Raw genomic sequence first — 27,682 nt, 5'->3', positions numbered from 1 at the left:
AACTTTGTTGCTTAATGAACTAACAGTATCAATAGCTACATGAAATTGTTTATGTGCATTGTAATGTGGCAAATATCTGGCCTGCAGCACCACGAGACAAGAGCTGAAGAAGATATCAGTTGCTGTTTTAGCCAAAAAAGACCATTTTTAGGATCTATCAGACCAGAGAAACCTAAAAAAAATTGTCATAATTAGCAGTTAATTGGCCACTGAGGTAAGATTAAAAATTGCAGACGTTATGATGATATAATTAGCAATCATTGTTTATTTAAAACAATATCATTAAAATTTGTATTTGAGCAGAATCATTCATTCCACATATCTGATGAAGAGGACAATGAAGATGCAGCCGAGCAGAGACATGGTCGAAGCCGAGAGGACCACCACGATCACACTTCCTGCCGCGTTGACCAGAGCACCGAGCCCCACGCCCACGATGATCTGAGCCAACTGGACCATGCAAGTGAGGGCGGCACAGTCCATTCCCGAACCTCGAGGACTTTTATTGCTTCCGTGCAGCTTCAGTTGTTGCTGGAAGCACAGGAGGTTGTAGGTTTATTAGAGAAGAGGAGGATGGCGGGGAGGGGAAAACAAGAGAGCAATATATGGAAACATCAATTTCAGTTTAATCAGAGAGGCTGTGGCAAAAAACACAAACAAACAGCTGGATAAACAGACGGCTCTGAGAATATGAAGAAACAGCTTCTTAAAAAGATAGATTCTTTTCAGCCTCGCTTCAGTTGTTGCAAGTTGAATTCCATCAAACTCTCACCTGATTTAGTTCAATCAGGTATTGATTGACCGTGACAGAAAAAAATAAACAATTGATTTTTGAGGCAACCACTTATGAATGACATTGCAGTTTATCAGAATCAGAATACTTTATTGATCCCTGGGGGAAATTATTTTTTGTTACAGTGCTCCATTATAAACCAATGTTTTATAGATGAACTATATAAACTTTTTTGAGAATGTTGCAGCAATACTATAAGCGGTATTAAAACATTTATGTGGACACTTAAAAAAAGGGAAAAGAAGTTTAGTGTTATTCCAAACCTTTAAAATGAAAATCTGATATTTTATTTTCCGTAATTGTCGGGCTATAAGCCGCTACTTTTTGCACAAGCTTTGAACCCTGCGGCTTTTAGTCAGGTGCGGCTTTTCTATGGATTGTCCATGATTTTTGTCATATCGTAAGACGATTTGTTTTGTTTGTTCCGCTGTTGTACGGCACTACGTTGCCTGGCGGAAGGGCATGTGATCAGACACACAGTATCGGGGTTCAAGAGTGGTATGTTGGTCACATGTCCATCCGCCAGGCAACATAGTGCCGTACAAGTAGCGCGAAAAACAAGCTTCAAAGTAGCTCTACGCGTTCAGCGGGAGGCGTGGATGACGAGCGGCAATAAACTTGCGAAAAGCAAGTTATGCTCAACTTCGGTGGAATCTGACAGCGTGGAAAAGTGTGAAAACATCCACGATCACCAACGGATTTCGAAGGACTGGACTGCTGCATGATGGAGAGGAGGACACCGCCACGGCCCTTCAGAGGGTGTTCGACTCTGACACTGACAACGAGGATTTCTTTGGTTTTGAAAGTGACAACAAAGGAGAGAAGCGGAGAGTGGATGACGAAGCCATCCTGAGCCTGTTCATATCCGACACTGGAGAAGAGGACTTTGGTGGTTTTAGTGCGCAGGAAGATGGTGGTGAATGACTGACTTTTCTTGAGCCTAAAAGGTAGTCCGAATCTATTTTTCTGGTGTGCTGTAGGTTATTGTTATGTACTACATTTGTTACTCATTTATGAAGCACAGCACATGTTTCGTACTTGTAATTACCGCTACTTTTACATATACCTAAAAAGTTGTGCAAATATGTACCCATAACTTGTTTTTCAAAATATTAATAAAAGTGATGTCTCCAAACAGCCATCTCTTTCCTGACAATTCCCTTTGTGCATATTCTCTTACATATGATAAGTCAACATTGAAACACCTGCGGCTTTTAGTCAGGTGCGGCTAATGTATGTACAAAACAGGATTTTCCCCTGATTTTAGCTTGTGCGGCTAATATTCAGGTGCGCTTTGTAGTCCGGGAAATACGGTTATTTTTTTGGTATTTAAATGCATAAATGTAACTTACATAAGTGGCAAAATCTTGCCAAAAATCTTGTTCTGCAGAACAGCCTCTAACAATGATGTAACACTGAATGATGCAATTTCAAATTCACAATAAAATATGAATGCCTGTGTACTTGACTGACAGATGATTGCTACTGTTTGATATATTTAAACCAATTAATTCCCCATTTAACAGGTATAAAAGGTGCATTACAACAATTTAACACAAAAACGTCAGTTCAGTCGTTCGTTCTATTGATGAATAAATAATGACATATATTTATGGTTTTGGAGAGCCTCGTGAATATCTCTGGTTTCCATTAGGACTTTAAATACTTCTACAGAAAACCGCCAGAAGGAGTAGAGTCAGTTGTGTTATGGGATTAATAGTTAGGATAGTTTTTTCGGGGGCTTTAAAGTGCCTCATTCTTGATCTGTCTTTTGTAAATACTTGAACTTTAAAGGAGTAAAATATGGGACTGTGCACAAGTCTTAAGCCACACCTCACTTCTTTATATGTTGCTTCCAAGGAGCCAGATTTTCCTGGAATAGTTCTTTAGACTTTCTGAAGATCTTTCAGAGTTTGTCTGTGCATGCTGGCTACCTTTTCACTCATTTTCAGTCCACATTTTTAGAAGATTGACTGACCTTGTTTAAGAATACAAAGAGACCTAACTCAAGAGATGAACCAGCGTCGTGTCTACACATATCAGACAAAAAAAGAACCAGTTTTTAACTTGTTACTTTAAACACTTTGTTACCAGCAGCCTGATGAAAAAACTTTGGATTGTTTTCCTCATTTCCTTAGTTGAATCTATGAAAAATGCCAAAGATAACACAGATACACAACATCCAAAGACTCAGAATATCTCACCATGGCGTGCAGTTTGTGCTTAAGAAAACTATACACCAAGTTGAGGACAAAAGTTGCAGGCCTAAAGGAAAAATAAAAAAAATCTGCAGCAGATGTACAGTATCTGAAAGTCATGTCCTTAAGAAATAAAAAAAAAAAAGAAACCAGCAGAGACCTGACATACCTGACAGATTTAGCAGCCTCAATGCAAATGTTCTCAGTCGAAGGTTAGCAGGAAGGGAAAAGGAGAAAAGGCAGAGGAATACCAAATTATAAAAACTGGAAAATCAGTGGCAGCAGGTCTTATGCAGTGATGGATCCATATTTGAAAATTTTGGTTCAAATCAGAATGTAAAGAGGAGGTCAGGAGGCATGGTCAACAGTGACTGGTACAGCCATCTGTAACAACACAGCGGAGGCTCTGTGATAGGTTGCATTTCTGCATGAGGTGTCTGGGTTCTTATCAAAATGAATGGAATTATTAATACAGAAAAGTACCCTCAGATTTTAATCCTCCATGGAATACCATCTGAAAAGTTGCTTATTTGCAGAGGCTTCATTTTCCAGCATCAAAATGATCCCAAAGACATTGCCAGTGCAGGGTAGAAAAATCGGATAGAAAAACACAAAATAAAATCAGCCACCAAGGACCCCCCTAAAGCCAAGACCTCAACATAAATGAAGCAGTGTGGGATCATCTCAACAGACCATGGAATAAAGGGCAGCCAACATCCAAAGAAGGGCTTTGAATGTCCTTCAAGGCGCCTGGAGAACTTGCCTGAAGACTAAGAAATGACAAGAAAGACGCCTGAGAGAGCTCAGGCCCTATTGAAGCACAAAAGTGGTCGTACGAAACATTGACTTTCAAACGAATTAGAATCAGACACACTCTGTTTTTGCCTTACATACCGTGTTCCCATGTATATTGACATATTTTTGCACATTTTCTGACGAAAATATAAAGATTGAGGTGTGGCTTAAGATTTTGCACATCACTGCAATGCTTTATCTTAGTCTCCAATTTTGATCGGAAAGCATGATTAAAGGAAGTAGCTACGCTAAATGTTCCAGTCGTTATGTACCCTTTTAAATCGAAGTTTTCATTCACATCATTCAGAAATGTTCGATCATCTTAATTCTTACAGTATGCTTCTTAAAAAACACCAGAAATAATCATTTCTTTTTATGTTTTTACTGTAATCTGCAAATTATTTTCTTGATTGATTGCTTGTCAATCAATTTGTTCCTGTTACAGTTTCACATAAGGACACATTAGGGCTACATTTGATTCATTCCCAAAACCAAAAGTTATACTAGGAAAAAGATAATTATTTTGGAGTATGGGGTTATTATTTATCTGCAAACTGACAACAAAACATGTTTTACACTGTGGAAAAAACGGAAAATCAATACTATAGTTATGCAGTATCGTGTACAATATACAAATGTGCTCATTTAAGAACCATGTGATCCTTTTAAACTGAGGAAACCTGAACAATTCCTTAGCTAGTGAGTGTTTCTACTGCCAGTTTATTACCTCCTCCTCACGTTGATACTCTGCTATCAGGTTGAATGGGATGGTGTAGAGTGTGCTCGACATGACACCAAACACACTGCAGAGGACGAGCGTTGCTATGATGTTGGGGAAAAGGCCAATCAGGCTGGTGCCCAATCCAAACACAAGGTAGCCCATAAAATATAATCCCTTCAGCCCGATGTATGAGAGGAGGAAGCGCTGCACATCTGAAAACACACAGACATGTACGTCACGGAAAGTTAAAATTACTGGTGGATCAACAAACCCGCATGAGGCGTGTGGAGTCAGGGTAGATAATTATGTGAACATTAGATTAGCGTACATTAGATGTACCAAAACCGTCTGTACATATAATTGGACATTTCCTAGAAGCCAAGACTCCTTCTCAACAGCAAAAGACTAAAAAAGCTGAGTTCATGCCAAGCCTTCATTATTTGGCTGAGCTTTACCCTGTATGTAGCACAACAGTTCTCTCAGGTTCACATGTGCTGTTTAACAGGGGATGTTTGAAGCATACATGTGGACTTACGTGTTCAGAATAACGCAGGTCAGGATGCCTTGGCAAAAGCATGCTAATGGAGTTCCCTGCAATCCCAAAGCAAAAGCAGTAATTTCCCTTTGTTATCCATTTCCACCTGCCACTCTCTCACATAGCTTCCCCTCACACATTACTGCCACTTACATGAGTAGAGAGCAGAGGACACTGCATTAATGCACAATCCCCAGCAGCCAACTTCTACTCCCCTCTCATATGTGGCATAGGCGGTAGAGTTGTGATCGGCGTACGGATTCCCCTTATACACAATCTGAAACGAGAGGAGGGTCATTTAAAAAGGAAGGATTTGTATATCAGATACTGGCCAACTTCTTGTTAAAATCAGGCTTTTATTTTTTATTTTCCTTATGAACAAAACATCTGTAGCCCTGTTGCAGAACAGGGAGCCTGACTATGCATTTCTCATTGCAGATAAGAAATAAGCCTGCAATTTTAGATAAGTTGGTGCATCTGTGCTTAATGAAGCGAGGCAGAGTCATGGTGTGAAGAGCATCCTTTGATCAGCATTCACACTGTGACACTGAAAGCATTCATCATAATGGCACATGTCAACAGAGGATTGCACACAACAATAACAACACGCCGCACCTCCCTTCACCCTCCATCTGCCCCCACACAAGCAGGCAGCTTAATGGAGCTTGAACGCAGATACATGTTGCAGTGTGTTGCTTTTCCTCTCTAATGTTGTTGCTTTGAATTGCTTTGAACCTTACCTCATTTGAACGTAAGTCATTTTAAGGGATATCACATAAGTCTGATATGATTTTTGTTAATTGTTTCTGCCAAAGACTAAATTGCCATATTCAAACAAAGCAAACAAACTAACTGAGTAAATTAGATAATTATATGTTATCTGTTTTTGTTTTGTTTGCTTGGATTATTGAGACGGTTTCCACATGCAAGGATTTTCTGTTTTTATTTGGAAAAATTATCGCTGTTCATATGAAAATTCAAAAAAATCACCGTCAAGAACACACCAAGGCCATTGAACAGGTGGTGATTAAACCCTGACTCCTAGATCTGATGGCCAATCAGAAGCTCACAAGCACTAATGCTGCTCACAGTCTGACATCACAAAAATCATTGCTAATGACTACGTTGTTAGCCAATGAGTGTGAAGGAAGGAGTCTTCCAAAAGCCAATGGTCACCTATAGACAGACCACTAGCTGTAACAGACTGGAATAAAAGCAGCACCTTTATATTTTACTTGACACATTTAGATCACAACACACACACACACACACACACACACACACACAAATTGTAAAACAATTGATAAAATAGAGAAAATAACCTTATATTGGGGAAAAAAAACCCTCTATTGTTCAGATATTGTGCATATCTGTTTAAAAATTGACACTTGGATATGCAAAAAATAACAGTAGTTCTTTATAACACCACTTGAGTTTATCCACCAACAGGTACTCTGCAATTTCCTGTCGGGAAGACGTGTTCAGAACACCACGAACAACAAATGGTGTGTAATATCGTGAATAAATAAGTATTAATGTAAGGGGAATCTTTTTTAGGTTTCCTGTATCTAAAAGAAGAAAACAGCAATATATCAAAATATTTGATTTTTAATTCATCAAATATTGCATGTTGGCTGGGCTCTATTCATGACCTTTTTAAAAAATGATTTTCTTAACTTGCTTAAATTGCTTGTTGGTATGTAAATTGATTAAAGTAATGCATCATTAAGGGCTTTGAGATTGGTAGACCTTAGAAATCAGCTCAGTTAATTTGAGAAATTGAACTGGATCCATTTTTGTTAGTGCCTTTTGTAGCATTTTTAGTGCAAATATAACACTTGCAGTGTGGTTAATTGGACTAATATCCAGCTGAAGACATCTGCTCTGAAGTTTTATTGGTACAGTTTATAGTTGCAGCTGTCTAGCAACAGCTGGCATTTTAGCAGTCCTCATTCAAAAACGTTGTGGTGAGTTGGCTGTAATTCTAAACTCAAGGCTTTAGAAAAATAAACACTTTTTTCTCATCTATTCCACCAGACAAAGGCCTTGGCGAGAAACACAATCTGACAGCAACATGTGAAAGAAAGGACGCAGCGATGATAAATATCAAGTAGAATTGTAACCTTTATGAGGTCGCAAATGGCCCAGCTTTCTAAATAAGATTATTGATTGGTTACTATTTGAAATTCTAAAAAGCTCACTGGAGACACATGCAAATCAATACCTGTCCCATGAAATCGGTAAAGAAAAGCATATTGCAGAGGAACGCTGTCCATCCCAGCAGGTGGCTGACACACAGGCAGCGGTAGTGACTTGGCATATTGACAATAGCTTTTATCAGCAACCTGAACGTCATCTTCTTCTGGTCCTGCAAATACACAAAAACATCACAGACATCAGTGCCAGCAGCTAAAAAACTGACAGGAGGAAAAAAAACCCTCTCAGAGTGCTCATTAGTCTGCTGGTATTTCACGGCTAGTGGTGTTTTTAGCCCATGAGTGACAACACTTCAAAAGACTCTACAATTAAAAAAACATGCATGCCCCATAAAAGGCTGCAATTAGATTGAATGAAGGGATTCAGCATAAAGGACTACTACTAAGGAGTTGGCTTTAGGATTAAGGATTAAGGATGATTAAAGCAAAAGGAAGACTTGAAAAAGAAAAAAACAACTACGCTCTTTGGAACAATCATCCCTTATTAATTTTCTAGTGTAGCAGATATATACAGAGCAATTCTTTTAGCATCTTTTTTCTTAAACCTTTCTAATATAACAGGCAAAAAACAAACAAATGTGAAGCATCAATGGAAAGCTGAATCTACAAAAGAAGGAGGAAGAATATTCAGGCAAAAAGTCGACATCATAGAGATAATTCATCAAACACTTAAATGAAAACTGTAAAGGTGATTTTGAGGAAGGTGATCACATCAATCCCTCTGAAATGTAAAAGACTGAGATCACATCAGTCAAATATATAAGTCTAGAAAATCTTTGGAAAGTTTGGATATACTTTTAATGCAGGAACTTATAAAGTTGGAAGTTGTATTGTCTGCACTGAAGCAGTTGTTGAGATGACACTCGGGCAGATGTGTTCTATTGGTCTTTCCTGAACACTCCGCTGACCCCAGCCTCACTCTGTACTTATAGGGGTTCTTGAAAGGCATTCCTGCATCTCAGCGGCCTTTGGGATACTCTGTGGAACCCTCTTAGATCCTGCTGGGATAGCATAGTTTTTCAGGATTTATACAAACTTGGAGAGTTCATGCCAGCTGCATGGCTGGTGTCAATAAAGCAAAAGGGGGGGGGGGCAAATCAAGTACTAAGATATTCTGCAAAGCATTCAGCAAAGCAGGAGTAGTAAGATGAACTGGCAGGTGTATCAATAGTCTTGAAACTCCCTGAATACTGCATCTCACATCATTTACTACTGTAGAGAAAGTATTCAAACTCCTATAAGACTCAGTGTGTTATTTCCATAGTTGCCTCTGCCAAGCGTACCCTGACTAACCATTTGAATCTCAATATAGTCTGTGGCAACTTCAAGGTTTGACTAGTTTTATTGGCTCTCTGTATTGTGTAATTCACTTAATGCACTAAACTCTCTGAAAGACTTTTTATGCATGTTACATACCTCTTTGTTTGGCTGTTTGACACTTGAGGTCACTGAATTGGCTTCTCCCAGGGCTGAGAAAGATCTGGGCCTGAGATCTGTGACAGATGCAGAGACTACAGCAGAGACAGGCTCCTTAAGTGCTCCATAACTATTGCTATGAGAGCTCAGCAGGCGAAGAGGGCTGGATGGTGAATCAGATGGAGATGGTGCCTTGCCCAGAGGTTGCTCTGGAATACTGAAGAGGTGCACAGTGAGGAAGATGCCCCAGGTCAGCGCTGAGAAGAAATAGATGACCTGGTACTCGGATCCAAAGAGACGGCCCAACGCGGAGTGACCCCAGTCCATAGCTCCCACCAGGTAACCACATGCTCCGCCCAGGCCTGGTGCACACAGAATGAAAGATTAAAACAATGCGTAGATCCAAGAATTGTTCTAGAAGCATGGCTGAGAGCAGTGAGAGGTAAAGGGGAGGAATCAAATGCACTTGTTCTCTATTAGTTATATACATGGTGACTAGAGCGGTGACTGATGAAATAACTACTATTTTCAACTGCTTGGGGACAGCATCAAGAGTTGGGAAACCTCCTTTTGAACTGATATGGCGAAGTAGCTAGAAAACAGTTATTTGCACTGACATTTATTGTGTGTTGTGTTAAGACCAACTAAAGAATGCAAATCAAACATCTCCTTGATTCTAAGCTCTGTTTTTAGTCTCTATCGGGCTTTCTGTAGTTGCTTAAAGCTGTAATAATGTGGATAAATGACTCCATGACACCTTTGACAGTAACCAAAGCAGTTAAGGTGTAAGCCAACTAGCTTAACTCAACTAGCTGTAACTAGTTTATCTCCTCTGATAAACCTATTTCACATTATTATCTAGTGCCTTTTGTTATGTAGGCAGTGGAGCCCATCTTTTTTAACCTCTGACATCCAGGGCCTACTGTTCTGGTAATGTCATCATACCAAGATCTAAAAATCTCTATCTGATCTTTTATCCAGGCTAAAAACATCAGAAAAAGTGGGCTTCTGCTTATTATTAAACCAGTTTATCCAAATTCAAATCAAGAGCATCCAGAAGAAGATTCATCCCAAAATCTTCCATCAGGTAATTCTTAAATCTGTATGTCATCAGGACTAGACTGGTTAAATTTGACCTCTATGGAAAGGGTGCAAAGAAAAAGAAAACATTTGGTGAACATGTCATTGAACATACAATTATGTGACTCAATGCCTTGACATTTCCTTTATAATGGTAGAAATGTTCTGGTTTGTTGTTGCTTCAGTGCCTGAGGGGCTGCTGTGTTTGCGATCTCTGAAACGACTATGAATTTTGCATCATATCAAAGAGTGAAGAGAGGAAGATGATTAGAGGCCATCTGCAGGAAAGTGTAAGGTGATGGATTTGAAACAGGCAGCACATGAAAGACATTCCCCTCCAAAAAACCCTGAAACCCTGGGAATTATGCATTGAAAAATAGTCAAAAGAAACAAGCTACAAAAGCTAGTTTTTGCTAACAGCTTCTGGTGCCAAGAATAAACGTACTTTTTCCCATAAAAGAAAATTAAATTATTAAATCAGTTGGATCAAATAACCGATTCAAAAGTGGATTTTATCTGAGATATTATTCAAGCAAACCGCATTTATCTGTTGACACTCTTTAAAAGAACCAAATGTGACTGTACATACAGTATGTTCCATAAATGAATAGAAAAGTAATTTTATTACTTTTACTGGCACACACCACTGGACAAGCACATTTCAAAACTCATGACAGAAAAAAATTGAATATTTTCAGATGTGGGAAAAGTAATATGTTGTTACTGTACTTACATAGAGTTTTTGGATACCTGTGCTTTATTTGAGTATTTAAACACTTGTTACTTTAGGTTTATTCAAACGGGAGCTATTTGACCTCACTCACCTTCCAGACATCAAACTGATTTCACTGTAAATGGAGAAACAGTAACATATAAAAGGGAATCCTTTTGGTGTATCCCACATCGGTTCTTATGACACATGATGAGATGAAATAGCGCTGCAGAAGAGGAGCGAGCACAAAGGGAGTAATATTTTTTTAAGTGGCAAGTCATTTTAAATGCATCTTTTAAAGAGCTCAACAAATGTCAGCAAACACAACAGTCTGTGCAGTTTGTCAGACAGTGTGAAGGATCACTGCTGTATTTCCCAGGGTGAGAAAAGAATGAGAGCGAAGTTTACTCAACGATGAGGAAAGAGGAGAGGGGGAGGAGAGATTGTTTTTAAGTGCTGCTCAGTGACATTTGATAGACTCAGAATTTAAAGCTTAAATGTCCTCAATTTCATAAGCTTTTGATATCAGCTTTATACCTGATGTATTGATGAAATTAGTTGTTTTTTTTTCATACTGTGAAATATCCTGCAAAACAACTTTAAGTATATCTTTGCGCTATTCAAAGATAACATGAAAATACTGGGCAATTTAGTGCAAGATACACTGGTTACTTTTCATTGCTGTGGTGAAGTTTACAGTGATGCACTGTTGAACTGGTGCAGAGAGTTTGGTTATACCAAGGGTAGTAGGCATCAATATAAATTTAAGATGATAATGCTTATTAGATTTACTCACTGAATCCCACCTTTATACAAGGTTTATGCTGTCTAGGGACTGGAAATCACCCACTGTGGATCGTGTGGTTATATCTTGTTAAATTCGGTGGGTTAAATCAGACCTAAGGCAGCGCTGCTCAACTGATCACGTCATGCACACAAACTCCACTGGGACTCACAAAAGAAATGAATGTGACTTACTTCTAGTGTTTTGTTTTGTTTTGTTTTTGTCCCAGGCTGTACCACTAACATTGATCTTTTAACGTTAGCTTAAAACTTTCATTTTTGCTAAAGCATATAGTTAGGGCTGGATCAGGCGACCCTGAATCCTCCCTTAGTTATGCTGCAATAGACGTAGGCTGCCGGGGGATTCCCGTGATGCATCGAGTGTTTCTTCTTCTATTCTATGTGTTAATAGACCTCTCTGCATTGAATCATACTTGTTATTAATCTCTGTCTCTCTTCCTAGCACGTTTTTTACCCTGTCTTTCTTCTCGCACCCCAACCGGTCGCGGCAGATGGCCCCGCCCCTCCCTGAGCCTGGTTCTGCCGGAGGTTTCTTCCTGTTAAAATGGAGTTTTTCCTTCCCACTGTCGCCAAGGTGCTTGCTCATAGGGGGTCATATAATTGTTGGGTTATTCTCTGTATTTATTATTGTAGGGTCTGCCTTACAATATAAAGTGCATTGAGGTGACTGTTGTTGTGATTTGGTGCTGTATAAATAAAATTGAATTGAACTGAAAATTGATCTTAGTGTTCCCACAACTTCTGAATCCATTCCTAACTTTTTCTGTTTAGGCAAAGTGGCCCATCTATAATGTAGGTAACAGCAAATAGAGTTTTTTTTTTTTAATTCCCTTGTTTTCCTCTGCTTGCGTTCTACATAGCAGATGTTTAAGCAGAGTACATTCATTAGAGTCAAGGCTGAAAAAATATTCCCACGAATTAATATTTTTTTATTAACTCTGCCAAAGTGTTTATGTTTTTGGTAGCATGAGTCATGTTGTCTGTAAACACGATAGCTTTTCACAACAGCTTGAAAAGCTTTGAATGAATTCTGGTAAAACTGTGTAGGGGTGTAGAGTGGGGTCAGGCTAACAAATAAAAGGTCTTCAAGGTCAACTTAATGATTTGTTGGTCAAAAATTGACAAAAAAGCTTTACAACTTAGAAACTATGATTCTTGCAAGTGTGTACTACAGGTTTTAACTGTTTAAATACATTATACAGACTACAGTATAATGCTCCTGAATACATTTTAAAATTTATTTTATTGTATTGTTTTTTTGGAAAACCAAATAAGCTGGTGAGCAAAAACTTTCACTTGGCATTTATTATTGCATATTAAAAAAATACTAAATGAATGCTACACATGTATTATATCCATAACAATAAAATTGATAATATATATATATATATATATATATATATATATATATATATATATATATATATATATATATATATGTATTATCAATTTTGTCAAGTATATCAAAATAGGTTTCAACAAAACGAACAACAAAAGCCTGAACTTTGCAATTTTTTTCACTGCACTACAAACGTCTGAAAGTGTGTTTAAAAAACCCCAATGAAAACAAAATGAATTCATAAAAAATACAACACTGTTTTCTTAAATACAAATACTGCCCAGAGAGTGAACTGCCACGGTGAAGGTTTGCACTCTTGCAGTGTTGCTTGTTAAATGAAATTGGCAGGTGGAGGTTCAATGAGGTTTGCACAAAAGCTGTTTGTGGAGTTGAAAAAGAGTTACTTTTTAGTGTTTCACTTTTATTTGCATGAAGAACCTGAATCAATACTTCCATTTTTACCAGAGTATTTCTAACACAAGTGTTTGTGCTTAAGCTCAAATGTAGATTGTCTGTACTTTAATGTCAGTGTTAAGATTAGATGACATAAGCTAAGATCAACATCCAGGCAATGGATATATCTCATCAGGAATCTGGATTTAGCCTGTCTGTCACCGTCGCAGCGTACTATTATGAAGCGAATTATCACCCGCACACAACGCTGGAGAGACATATCACACCAGTCTTTGATTAACGACACAGCCTCCACACTCGAGATGGACCGCGTCATTATCGAGCATTTTGCTTAATGGAGACAGCTGTCTCTTTATGTCAGCGTCATAATTTTGCTGAGCTATGGATAGCTCAGTGAACCTTCAGTGAACCCTCAGTGAATCACTGCCTCTCTATAACTTGGTGGCTTTTGCAACACATAAAAGTACACCACTAATAGTTTTTATAATGTGATGAAGTTATTCTTATAAAGCGCCTATTCTAAAATGGCAGGAAGAGACTGAGTTTTCTTTTTTAACGTGATTACGTGTTTAACTGACCACATGCCATAAGCAAAATAACCAAATAACAAAATTAAAAAGACAGAATTACACAGCAATTCAAAAAAAATGTAGGCAATCACTGTGTAACATATTAATCAAAAAATAGATTTCAGTGATTTACAAATTTCATCAATTTTATTTTATTCACATTAGCACACAGAAAACTTGTTTAGAATGAGGACAAAGAAAGATGTAGGGGCCATCCTACATTAGAAAATCCCATGATTTTCTAATTTCCACTTTGCCCGTTTGAAATGAGCTTCGATCATGTTCATATATGGCTTTTTTGTGCGTTTCTGAGCCCCTGCAGTGATTTCAATGATCGCATCATGCCTGTTTTTAGTGTAGTGCAGTCTGAGGTCCAGACGTTCACGGGCAGACAGTATTGATTTTCAGCCTTGTCCTGTGCCCACAGAGATTTCTCCAGAGTTTCAAATCTTTTCAGGATGCTATGAACTGTAGATGATGTTCTCTAAGACACTTTTTTAAATACCCAATCGTGTTACTGACATGTTTCCAAATAACCTAATTCATTGTAAAATGTTCATTCAGCTCTTTCTTTTTAGCACCTCTTACTTTGAACATTTTGAGATGTGTTCAAAATGAGCTCATATCTTATAGTAAAATGTTAAAATGTTCTTTGTGCTCTATTGTGAATAAACTTTATTAGACTTGCAGACTGTCTCATTTTGTTTTTACACAGCATCCAAACTTTTTATGAATTGGTGTTATAAAACTACTTGATTGTTTTTGTTGAATCACTAACTTTGTCCACTAACTCTTGCCTCTGCAGCCCTCTATAGTTGCTCACCTCAATAGAGGCTATTTTTCTACATTTTAGTCATTGGCAGGTACAGTAATAACCACTTCAGGAGTCAGGCTTCACTTATGTCTGCATGACTTGAAGATTGATGTGGGATCAATTCCTGGTTCAAGAGAGTTCCTTTCTTTTCTTTCTGGTCTTTTCTACCACTGTAATAGTTGAGATTTCTATTGTCTGCACCTACAGTTTCACTCAAGTAAAAAGTAAAAAAAAAAGGCTGAAGTGGTTAGACTCAAGGCTGATTGTTCTCAGTCGTGATGGTGCTGCAAACAGCGCATAGATTTATTGTAAAAATGTAAACCCATGGTTATCAAACTTTTGTCATCATAAATACTGCATCCCAGCGTGAAGTATTTTATTAGGACAAATACCCCCTTGCCACCACAAAAAGTACAATAAAGGATTGAGCCATTGAGCTTTTTTAAACAACAAACCTGTTATGACAATCACTTACATACAATAGTTCAAAAAACATCTCCTTATTTATGACAAAGAATTGGCTGTATAATCTAAAAAACAGGGTTTATAAAGTCTTTGTCATTCTCTGCAATGATCACATGCTTTCTTAGGTCTTTTTCTTGGTCTCTTTTATTTCTTTGCTTTCTTTTGTCATTGCACAAAAAGGCCTCATACAATTGCGTTCTTTCACTATACTCTGAATACTGTTGTAACATTTAATCCTTCATTAAATATTAGAATCAAGGGTTCCTACTCACACATTGCCGTAGCAATGAAAACAAGAATGCTGAATATCAAATGCAGTTTATCAAAGCTACATTTAAAAAATAATCCTAATTCGTTTAGGAATAATGCAGGACTAACATTGTTATAAATAAGAAAAAAACCCAAGTTTCACACCTTTTCCAATTCTCCAAAGTACCCCTGGTGGTACCAACAACCTCATCTGAGCAAAACAGCAAGCTTTAAAAAGCACTGCTGCAAACAAAAGTCCACAGATAAAGTTCATCTCCTGACATTAATTACAACCCTAAAACTCATATCTTTGCACTAAATTATATCTTAACATGCAAATTTGTCCTTGCCTAACCCTCCCCTGTCTCCGATGGAGGGAGTCACAGCTCCACTGTGTCTATGTTTTGTTAAGTAGGAGAGGAAAACCCAGAGGTTCATTTGGAAATCAGGAGGTCTACACCCACAGAGAGCACGCTGTTCTGGTGATTCAGGGCACAGAAAAAGTCCGAAAACATTAGAAAACAAATCTTTATAGATTAATACTTAACATGCACATAGAGGTCTTAGCCTTCAGCTTGACTAATGACTCGTCAAACAGTTATTAGTATGTTGCTGATAAACTGGATTCATATGACCATCTCAGTCTTAGCTCAACCCTGCTATCGATGGAATTATTTTTTTACGAAATCCTGTTGTACAGTAATAATATGCATGTTATACTGATTAACATGGTTTAAAAACGTGACTTTCAGATGTAAAAGTATTCAGTACAGTACTAAAACTTCACATACCAGACATGGCAGTCATGTGCCTGGCTCCGGTCTCTCTCAGCTAAGACCCATGACTGTAACACATGACTAGCTCACGGCTGGATTACTGCCTCACTCAAATGCTCACACCACCCAGTGCCTGCTGACATTTGAGCTGAGCACACCACTACGCTCACACCGAAAACATCATCATCATGTCCATAAAGAAACTTCCTGTCTGTCTTTCTTTGTGAGTTACTTTGGGAAATATTCTTTAAGTTTATAATGCTTCATTAGTGCATCGGAAATAACAAAAATATACAAAGATATCACATTTACTGCACTACAATATGCTGCAGGTTTATCTGTTCATTGTGAACTCATCCAATGTGAAAATATTATGGGTATCGACATGGAAATTATATTCAAATTATATTCAGTTCAAATTATTAAAAAGAATTACACTGCCTTCCAGAAATGTTGGAAATGGAAATTGGGGGAAGCAGGGGGGATCTTAAAGTCTGCACATCAAACTATATTCAACTTTATATTTAACTTTAATCTTCAAGCAGGCTAGTATACATACTAACTTTTTAAAGGATATTTGAATTTATACCTCCAGCAACGTAAATAAAGTGATAATATTAATCTTTTACCCCTTTTCTTTGAGGTGCAAATGAATTTACCACACTGAAAAGCGTTTAACTCGCCCTCCTGCCAAAGAGTCTTGTCAAAAGCACAGCAGCAGCTTTGTGTGCCTAAACGTGTTATTTAATCAGAAGTAAGGATCAGACGGAAATGAAAACTGATAGGAGAAACTGATGTGCTGGTTGATGTCATGCTACATCCAATATGTGCCTGAGAACTTTTTGTAGTGCAAACCTGCTCAGCAAAAGGGAAAATATATTCATCAGTTCAACCATTTGGCCATAACATGAAGTGCTGGGTAAAAGCTAATGTAGTGAGCAAAGTTATGAAAGGCACGAGAGCACTCACACAAAAGCTCCACTGCAGTTCCATGCTCTGGCCTTGGACAAGAGGGTTATGCCCCAAAACTCAAAAATCCCACAACCTGCGCTGAGCACCTCACAGGTTACAGCGTTGCACCTGAGTGAACTACAAGACCTTTGAAACAGAGCAGTCCAAAGTGAAGATGTTTGGTCATAGTGTACATTGCAACATGCAGAAGTAGTGGAAGGCTGATGATTTGGGCTTGTTTTGTAGCCACAGGGCCTTTCAGTCATTGAGTCGACAGTGAACTCCTTTGTATACCAAAGTATTCCAGCATCAAATGTCAAGCCATCTGTCCAACAGCGAAAGATTAATCAAAATTTGGTCATGAGACACTGCAACGTTTTCAAGCACAACAGCAAATCTACAACAAAATAGCCGAACAGCCCAGACCTCAATTTGATTAAAAATGCTGTAGTGGACCTTTAATAGAGATGTGTGTGAATGAAGGTCTGCAAACCTCAATAAACAGAAACAACTATAAAAAGAAGACTGGGCCCAAAACCCTCCATAATAATGTGAGAGACTGATAATGATCATCTCAATTTATTGCTCCTAAAAGTGGTTTTACAGGCTTTTGAATGATGGGTTGTGCTCAATTTTTCATTCACCTGTCCTGCATTTTGGTTTGGTGTTCGACTTTTTAACTGTAAAACTATACTGTAGAATTGAGCTCAAAAACACTAAAACCCTACAGTTTTCACAGTATTTGAGCAATCCCTTATGAATACACACAATCACCATCCTTTGTTAATGCTTAGACTTTTCTTATAGTAGTAATGAACAGTTTATATTGGCGTGTTTGCAATTTTTAAATTGAGCAGAGCATTTAAACTGTAAAGAGCATTATCCTCTCTACTAAACACAGATGTTATGCTTAACATGAGAAATATCATCAAATGAATATAAACAATAAAGCAAGATGCGCTGGAGACAGTTTTTTTATTTTGTTACTTTCAGATGCATTATATTGCCAAAAGTATTCATTCACCCATCCAAATCATTGAATTGCAGGTGTTCCAGTCACCGTGGTCACAGGTGATCAAGCAGTTATGCATGCAGACTGCTTCTAGAAACATTTGTGAAAGAATGGATTGCTCTCAGGAGCAAAATGAAGTCCAGTCGTGAAATTTCCTTGCTACATATTCCACAGTCTTTCCACCCAAGTGAATTGGAACAACAGCAAATGAGCCACAGAGAGGTAGGCTAGGTAAAAGAACAAGGATTTCAGTGTTGGGCTCTGCCCCTTAGTTTCAGTGAAAGGAACTGCTAACGCCATGTCAACACATTTTGGACAATTTCATGCTCCCAGCTTTGTTCCTCTTCCAACATGACTGTACGCCAGTACACAAAGCAAGATCTTAAAAATGGGATGTCACTTAAGTTCATATGCATGTGAAAACAGATTAACAAATGCTTTTGGCAGTAGATCCTGACTGATACAGAAAATTTGAGACCAACATTTGGTGATTTAAAAATTTAAAAAATTGGCTGATATTTCTTTTCTTCAGGCACATGACACAAACATTTGTGTAGATATTTATACATCTTATGTTTGGCTTTATATGAGTATTGACAGGTGTCCCAACCCTGTAGGAAAAACAGGGAGCAAACTGAAATTCATATGTGCCACCAACTGCATTTTGAAACATCCATCACATTGTATTCTTCTGATACGTCATGTGCGCATGGTTCTCACCAACAGCCTTCAAAGAGGGCAAAATACACCACAATTAAAACTAGAAGGCAAACAGTCAAGCAAGGACAGAAACACCAAGAGGCACTGTGGTGGTTCATGCCCTGACGACAAGAGCCAGGCAGTAAGCGCTGCAGTTTTTGCTGTTAGCCAGTAGCTCTAACTTTGTTAGAGCTCATACTATGTGGAAATATCATCACACTGTTAATCAAAGGGTGATTTTTAGAACACTCGAGCCTAAGATTAGCTGGCATAATGTTAGCTTATAACGAACTGTTGCTATTGTTGTTTAGCCAGCTCGCTGTCAGCTGTCCGGAGATGGGAGGGTAAATCTAATCTGCTGACAGCTAGCAATTATGACATTATCAGTAAAAAAAATAGCATGTGCATGCATGGTTCTGTTTGTCACAGCCCTGAGATGAGGCGTGAGGTAAGAAGAAAGAGGATTTTAAAATTGAAAGGAACTTATGGATGTATTATTTATGTGGTTGGTTTCTAGCAATATACATGAAGCATACAGTGATGGAATTAAAGATGACAGCGCAATATGATGGCAAACCGCATGTATTTTTAGTGAATTATTTCCAGAGTATGCATTACTTTATTGAAAGACAAAATTACACACAAATCAATGTATATTTATGAGTACAACATTCTTGTTTTCTATTAATTAACCTTAAAAAAATTTCTTTCTGTGTCATAAAGAGTGCCCGCTAGTGGGAAAAGGCCCAAACTCATAACATGGTTGAAGGACATTTATACCCATCTCTTCTTTACTTTTTTAAATTTTCATTTATTAGTTGATGAATGAAAATTATTTATCTATACCATTATATTGGCTAATATCATCAGCCAGCTGTTTTATCAGTTGTGCTCTTATATTCGTGCTTCATCCAAGCCTGACCTAACTTTTATTGTTACAGACAAATTTACTAAGAAAAGCATATATGTATATATCTGAAATTATCGAACATTTCCCAAGTGAACTCTTGTTTGCACTCACAAATAAAAAAAACAGACATAGCTTCCACCCACAGTTTAACACGCTGACAAACAGACACAGTTCACTGAAACTTTCACACTCCCTCTATATGTGCATCTCCGCCCACTCAGTCACAGCAGGAGAAGTTTTGGAGGCTTACTTCCATAAAGCGTTACTGTGAGTTGCTCAGATGCAGAATGAACATAAAATTATTGCCAAACTAAAGTCCAAATCCATCAAAAGGAAACAATCACCAACGTAACCGGCATTAATAAGTCTAAACAAAACACAAAAGCTGTGAGTATTGAAGCAAGAACCAAACAGTGTTTGTGCTACATACCTGTGAGGAGAGCATGGTAGTGTAAACCTCTTTCCTTGTCTTCATGTGAACATACATCAAACAGGTAGGCCTTGATGGGTCCATCGATGAAGTCTGCAGCAAAGTCAAACAGCACGACTCCAAACATCACCACCACGATGGCCCATATGCTCTTCAGAGACCTATCTCTGACGAGTGCTGGAAAACAACAGTACACATCAGCACTCAGCACGTACCACAGAGAAAGATTAAAATAATAATACACTGACTACATCAGTACACTAAGGAGCCTTATCTGTCACATTCACAAGTTTAATTAGGCTTGATACACATCACAAGAACCTCAGAGGACTAGCACATCAGAAGGCACTTAAAATAACAATACAATAATTAAAAAAAGAAAACCTATTACAACTGACGCCATAGCAATTATATTTTAAAACCTGAATGCTTGAACACTAAGCTGCTCTTTTAGAGATATGAAAGGTGTCAAATAACACCACAAGAGAAAGTGTAATTAGAAGTTATTAAAGACAATTTTACCATTTCATTAAGAGATACAAGTAAATACTGAAAGACAGGTTTATCATTCCATTAAAACTACAGGTAAAGGAAGGATTTTTAACTTGTCACTTCTTTAAAAAGAAAGTCTGAAGTCGCAAAAAAAAAAGAGTAAAAAAACAATTTAACACCAAAAGAGCAACTCTGGGAGATGCAGGCCAGCGTTAGGTTTTTCATCTTTAAGAAGAGGGCAGCTACGACAATAGAAAACATTATGTCACACGACCGCTTTGGCATTTACTACGGCCCCGGGGAACATGGAGAGATAATCAGCTTATCCAGCCTACGTCAGGAGACATACTTTATAGTTCATAAGAGCGCTATAAGAAAGCCAGGAGCCTTTATCTTTAATTCCTTGGCTGTTTATTTGTCTATTTTTGTAATTTTTGCCTGAAAACACGCACAAAAAATCCTCTAACAGCTTCAGGCTAAACTGAACCACCTTGAACACTTTGGATGATATTGAAGAAAAACAATTCTCTTTGTGTGTGTATATCAGAACAGAGTGGGTTTTTTACATTTATTTTTGCACCATCAAAATTATAAATGAAGAGGTAAAAAACCCAACAAACTCATAGCAGTGACTTGTGAATGTGATGTTCAGCATGGTATAAAAACTCTCAACATCTGCGCTACTAAGTTTGATTGAAAAGGAAATTAACCACGACAATACTGCATCTAGTTTAATTGTGTTTTGACAGCTGATATCCAGGCAAAGACGGCACAAGAGTGAAAAAGGTTCAAACTACACACAATTAAGACACTTAACGAATGTTACTGTTGAGCTGATTGCTGCATTTTAAATGTACAGCTTACAGCAAATAAAGCTGCCCATACACACCGATTTCCATTATTCCTCACAAAGCAAACCTCTGAATCTGAGTTTGTCACATTTTTGCAGAGTGTTGCTTTCATGATTTTTCAATCAAAAACAATGATTCGGGTTAAGTGGATGATGTGCTTCAAATCAGAGTGACTTAAATTATGGCCAAATGTGCATTTAATCTCTGAATGATTCCACAGGATGCTGAACAATCACACACACGCTGTCACTGCCAGCAGTGAATCAGTTAGTGTTTCTGTTTTTTAAGAGAAGGCTTTTTACCCAACCTAATATTGCTTTTAATGGTAACAGATTCTTTTGTGTGCAGACGCTCTTGTGATGCTGTTTGGAGTCTAATGCAGCGGTCTCCAACCTTTTTTGCGCCACGGACCGGTTTATGCCCGACAATATTTTCATGGACCGGCCTTTAAGGTGTCGCGGATAAATACAACAAAATAAAACTTATACCAGGCTTATACCCCAACCCCCGGGGGTTGGGGACCGCTGGTCTAATGGATTCAAATGGAGCATCTCTGGGCCCTACTTTTTCCTTTCATGATGAATGTATCATTTTATCCCCCAAAATCTGTGCACAAGTAGAAATTTGGATTCAGAGTCTTTAAAAGTCTTACAAAGAGGTTGAAACTTGCCCTTAACCTTGTCCTGAAGGTAAAAGAAGACAGCAAAACCTAAATCAGTTCAGTTCATATGTATTTATATCAAACCAATTCCTACAACAATCACCTCAATGCGTTTTATATAAGGTATGTAACGTAAAGAATCTACAATATTCGAAAGAAACCCAATGATCACAGGAGCATTTGGTGACAACGGGAAAGAAAAACTCCCTTTTAACAGGAGGCTCACACCAGGCTCAGTGAGGGGCAACCATCTGCCCTGACTGGTTGGGCGTGAGGGGAAAGAGACATTCATTTATTGTGGAAGAGAGCCATAGATTAATAATGGCTAATGATTAGATGCAGAGTGGTGTATAAACACAGAGAGTGAAACAAGGTGAATGAAGAAAAAATGCTAAGTGCATCACAGGAAGCCCCTCCCAGCAGCCTAAGCTTATTGCAGTGTAACTAAGAGAGTGCTTAGGGTCACCTGATTCAGCCCGAGCTTTATCAAAAAGGAAAGCTTTAAGCCTATTCTTCAAAGTAGAGAGGGTGCCTGTTTCCCGAATCCAAAGTGGGAGCTACAGGAGTGGAGCCTGATAGTAAATCTTTGGAATACTTTTAAATCAAAGCTAGCGTGGCCTCAAAGCATTTTCTGACATAACAAGATTACAGATAGCACACTACCTCCACTCTTGTTCTGTCTGAATTCCTCACCCTCAAGTTTTCTTCACTGATCCCTCACCTGAGATGACAGCATCTCCATTAAGGAACAGGGTGATTCCCACAAGCATGAGGATGCCCAGTGCCAGGATGTAAGGCCTCCGCCGGCCCCACGGCGAGCGGCAATAGTCGCTGGCTGAACCGATGATGGGCTGGAGCAGGAAGCCCAGGATGGGGCTGATCAACCACACCAAGCTGTACAGACTCTGGGGCAGGCCCACACTCAGGAGCACCGGCGTGACAAAAGCTGCCTCCACGGCATAGCAGAATTCCCTTCCAAACATGACCAGGCCGTGGAGAATAAGGCGCCCCCGAGAGCGCCTGTGAGGCTCCACAGCTCCAAAGACAGAGTCTTCCACACTGTCTACGTAGTCCACATTGCTGCCATTGCAGTCTGTTGAGTCCTGGTGCAGAGAAGTGCTGATGTGTTTGCCAGGCTCAGAGATCCGGCAGGGTTGGGGCCTCACAGACTGATCTTCTGATAACAGAGTCATAATTGAAAATGAGGGGGGTAAAGGACAGAAGGAGAAAAAGAGAACAGGAAGGGAGTAAAGAGGAGATTTAGATGAAGAGAGGCAAAGAGGTAGCTTTTGGTAGTCTCTCTCCGTCTGCCAAGGGATGGATGAAATGCCAAAACTGGCGCTTGGCTTGAGTTAATCCTCTTCACTACTGCATAGCTGAGCAAAGAGTTCAAGCGCCACACAGCTTTATTTTGCATGTGAAGGTCTGAGCAAGACTCGGCGAGGAGGAGAGAAAGACAAGGGAGGAGGAAAAAGAAGGGAGTGTTTTAAAGAGATTACAGAATGGCTTTTCCTATTCTGTCTAGTAAAGGCCTCGGGCAGCTCATGGGGCTGAGTTAGTTTTGGCAATGGGTGGCACTACTGGCCACTAATGACTGGCCAGTAGTGTTTACTTTAAAACAAGTAAAGATGACTGAATTCACAAAGCTAAATTCATGTTTTTCTATCCAAACGTGAGCCGGCACACTAGTGTGCTGTACAACTGAAACAACAGCTAAAACAATATTTATCTGTTTAGGAGTGCAAGTAAATATTTGTAATGTGTGATCTTAATCCAAAAGTGTACTTTACTGTTTTTTATCAGCATATTTGTAAAGCAATTAATTTGAACATTTGTGGACAACAACACTAATTATATTTTGGCATTAAAAATAATACATTTGAATAAACAGCTTGTGCATACTGATGAATGAACAATTACAGAATGATTCTGGTCATTCGAAATATTGTTAAAAAATTAAATACTGTTAATTTATGGCAGCTATGATGTAAACCTAATTGTTGCAAATCTAATTTAGGGGGTTAGTTTAATTGACTGATTTTTTTTATGCAACTCAAAACTGAATAAATGTCATTTTGTGCAGGTATTCAGTTTTTGGTTGGAGGCAGGGTAAGGAGAGGGGTGGTAATTGTACATTTAAGCAGCCTTCCTTTGTAACATTACCGGTTAACTCTTGCATTTTGGTTATATTTCATGCCTCCACAGTATTATTGCCTCTGTGTATGCCAAATTTTGAGCTACAGATCAATTTAGAATAAATAAACACAAAATGTATGACTTGACATCAATAAATGTCAAGTCATGGGGGTGGTTTTGAAACACTTGGAGAAAAAGGCCTATTATGACATGATATCATGTGCTGTTTTACTTAAGACATAGCAGCCGTGATAAATAGATTTGATTTCTTAAATCTTCAATAAGGGTTTTTTGTATAACCATTACAATCATTAAACACTGTCCTCACTACTATATCATAAAAAAAAATCCCTATAACTGCAATCCATAAGTATCAATATTAATTTAGCACTAATGGCAGCTCAGGTGCTTTTGTATTATTTTGACCCCCTCCCCAAACCTCTTGATTTTGTTTTAATCTCAGTGGCTGATTGTCAAGCTCTTCAAGTGTGGATGACGACATTAGATATAGCAGAATCTCTTAGAATGCTGTGACCTCTAAATACTTGGCAGTTACAGCTACCTAAGGCTGCTACCTAAAGGGCAGTCTCAAAGTTAAGCGTCTTTCTCAAAATTAGCATCTTGTGTGTATCATCAGAGGACATGAACCAGGAGACACGCAGTCTGCATGCAAGTGACACACAAACCATCCTTTGTTCGTACTTCAACCATTCAGACTTCATCCTGAAAGTATATCTTCCAGCAGTTGTCCCCAGTATGTATAAGTCCCCATCTCTATAATAAAGGATTAATCTTTTAGGACAAATCAGTGCTAAGCAGCGTGACAGGACACCCTGCAGTGACGTACCACTTCCCAGAGGTCCAGTCCAGAATAAAATGCTAACAATTACATCAAATGAAGTTAGGAAATCCTGAGCTATTTGTACTTGTTTCTTTTTTATGAGTTTAAATTCATTTGAAATAGTATTTCATGCCCCTTATCTCATAGCTGAACTTCTCTTGCAACATATTATATCATCAAGATTAAGCGGTTTCCAAACATCTTGAGTGATCAGAAGAAAAAAAACCAGCATAGCATTTGATTAACTAAACCGCTTGATTCAGATTTCTGTGAATTATTAGCATTTCCACGAAAAAGTCTTTCATGTGGTCTTAATCAAATCTCCATGACATCAGAACAGGCTCAGGAGAATTTACTTTGACCGCCTGTTTCTTTAATAGTCACCACTCCTTTAACCTAAAAACAAACAAATAAAAAAAAGGCAGTTTGGAAGCGCTGAACTCATATTGGTAGTCTTTAAAAGATTCATATAAAGGACAAGTGCCAGTTAAAATACGCATCACGGGACAATGCTTTGAGCTAACAAGCTGACATTTATGTTTACCCAAGGATGCCATGTTAAGAGAACATTGTTTTTTCTCTAATTTACCCTCTAGACATAATAAAACATAGTTTAATTGTTGAGGTTGGAACAATTTACCCAGTGCAAAAAGACTTCCAGTCCTATGGAAGTATATGGGAAAACAGTCGTCACACGCTTGCCTGCATACACTCAAATGGTGAACCATGGCCTGAAATGTGCAAACTCTTTGCCGGCTGTGAATCCTGCAGTAGTGTGTTGGCCAGAATTGTGTTATATTTCCTCTCCTGTGTCTAAGAATAACAATGTCATCTTGTTAAGTTTATTCACCTTAAAAGAGGTCAGGGCCAAAGCTTCGGCTGCATGTGGTTATTTGGTGCTATTTTATAAAGTAAAAGTGTGGCTAGGCTATAACTGAAGCACTGCCAGTGTCATTCAGTAACATTTTGTTCAGACAGTTCAGGAAGACAGATGTAGGAGTAAATTTCTGCAATCTGTGACCTTTAAGTACGACTGTGCCCTTTAACGAGGACCATCTATTTCATCTTGGGGGGAAAAACATCCCCAAATTCATCATTTCTGTTGATGTAATAAATGTATGGAATAATACCAGTGATGACTTTAAGTGGCACAGTTTAAATATGTGTCAGTTAAGAAAACTACTTGATTTATTTCAAATGAATTTAATTGTGACATATTGTTTTCTGCATTGTCAGTTTCTGGTGGCGAAACATGGCATTATGTATGAGAGGTAGGCACAAATACGCTGTTGTTTAAGAACTAATGCCTATGTGCTTTCTGTCTGAAATATAGCTGCTCTTTTTTCCCCTCGATTTTGGAAAATACTCCTTGATGTGCTATAAGCAGACAGAAATAAAATGAATGGATGGAACAACCTTAGATGTATGGATAAGAGACACTTATAATAATTTTTAAGATAATAAATCTCTTTAGCCCCATCACCAATTTCTCAAAGATTCTTTAATTTAACTTTCACCTAATCAACACTGTAAATTACAGAGTAAGAGGTACTTTTATAATGATGAGTCAGTAAATACTGACAGCGGTGAATCTATAAGATAGTCTTTCTTGGAATCTGATGCATCTATGTGACCTTTATTTAAAAAGCCGTGCTCGACAGCCTTTGAAAAATGGAGACAGGCTTTAAGACTTCAGAACCTCCACTGGACAAATGATGCACTGAGTGAACTGGTTTGCTTTAAATGACTGCTGAAAACTAATTATGTCAGCATCTACTCAATCCTTTGTTTTACTCTTTTTGGAAATATTTTCCATATGATGTATCTATAAAAGTCTATATGTGTGACTACTGGAACACGTACACTTATATATAATGTGTGGTTTCATTTAAACTCTGAAGCACTTTGTACCTCCGTGTTTTAAAAAGGTGCTATACAAATAAAGCTATTGTTAATGCAAAGGCTCCTCAAAGCACATGCTATGATGGACGACTCGTACAATAAACCATGAAATCACAAGGGGCTTGTGGTTGACTACAGAAGTACTTTCAGTTAATCAAGTGATGGTGCATGTGATCCCTTGGGGTAAAGGTGGGAGCAGTCAGATGTAGGAAGTGAGAAGAAAAAGGTCATTTTCATTTTCTAATGAATGCTGCTCCCGGCAGCTCCCTTATGCACACAAGAGGTCATCATGGCAAGCAGCTCCACATGTTTGATTTGACAGATTTTTATTTTTTACACCAGATGCCCTTCTTGAGACAATGCCAAAGGGACTGGTTTCTCTTTGTGTGATCAAACTGGGGAGCTTTTATTATTTTAGGTGAAAATGTAAACCACTACACTGGAGAATCCACTTTCTTTGAGACTGCTCTACATTGTGCATATGATATCACTTTATAGATTAGTTTGTGTTTGTCATGTTCATATTTAGAATAGACAACCAATATATCCCAATATTCAGCTTTACGAATGCTGAAGTGATACTTAATAAAAAAAAGATTTAAAAAAAAAAGATCTAGCCTATTAGAAAAAGAGACAGATCCACAAAGTAAAGCGTCAAGACTTCTAAAGCGTCTGAAGTCTGAGGAACAGCTCAAAATGTTGCAAGGCAATTAAAATCCTTATTAGAGACTTATTTTTCCTCTTCTTTAACTTTGAAAACCCAAGTCTAAAGTTACCTTGCTAAACCCCATTCCTGCTTTATAGTAGAGACATCCGATGTAAGCACTATGGAGTCTGTGGGCATTAAAAGAACTGTAAGAGACATTCTAAATACAAAGCAGTTTTCACATTATAGTTGTGG

The 27,682-nt window shown here is 38.2% G+C and overlaps 1 protein-coding gene across 2 annotated transcripts; it reads right to left on the bottom strand.

Annotated features, from left to right (window-relative positions):
- Window positions 1-247: 247 nt before the first annotated feature.
- slc45a2 (solute carrier family 45 member 2) lies at window positions 248-25,961 on the bottom strand. 2 transcript variants are annotated; one of them, XM_086301051.1, is made up of 7 exons: window positions 22,624-25,961; window positions 19,899-20,075; window positions 8,675-9,036; window positions 7,267-7,410; window positions 5,196-5,319; window positions 4,514-4,719; window positions 248-531 (listed from the first exon to the last, which is right to left on the bottom strand). In XM_086301051.1, the coding sequence occupies exons 1-7, from the start codon at window positions 23,093-23,095 to the stop codon at window positions 310-312; spliced, it is 1,707 nt and encodes a 568-aa protein (XP_086157177.1). In that variant the 5' UTR covers window positions 23,096-25,961; the 3' UTR covers window positions 248-309. The 2 variants fall into 2 exon arrangements, with proteins under 2 accessions (XP_086157177.1, XP_086157179.1); XM_086301053.1 differs by lacking the exon at window positions 248-531 and adding an exon at window positions 5,043-5,098 and having other exon boundaries at window positions 4,553-4,719.
- Window positions 25,962-27,682: the final 1,721 nt, after the last annotated feature.

Source organism: Aulonocara sp. 'chitande type north' Nkhata Bay, linkage group LG7 (genome assembly GCF_057382095.1).
Source record: "Aulonocara sp. 'chitande type north' Nkhata Bay isolate Kocher_YH1m ecotype deep benthic linkage group LG7, A_spYH_male_GT1.1, whole genome shotgun sequence".
NCBI classification, from domain to species: domain Eukaryota; kingdom Metazoa; phylum Chordata; class Actinopteri; order Cichliformes; family Cichlidae; genus Aulonocara; species Aulonocara sp. 'chitande type north' Nkhata Bay.
This window is presented reverse-complemented; position numbering and strand designations above follow the sequence as displayed.

Bases quoted from the DNA above. Each gene is read 5' to 3' on its own strand.
- slc45a2 (XM_086301051.1), bottom strand. From the start codon at position 23,095: ATGACTCTGTTATCAGAAGATCAGTCTGTGAGGCCCCAACCCTGCCGG. The intron at 20,076-22,623 runs GTGAGGGATCAG...GTTGTTTTCCAG, and splicing joins TGGAGATGCTGTCATCTCAG to CACTCGTCAGAGATAGGTCT. The intron at 9,037-19,898 runs GTATGTAGCACA...TGTGTGCACCAG, and splicing joins CTACCATGCTCTCCTCACAG to GCCTGGGCGGAGCATGTGGT.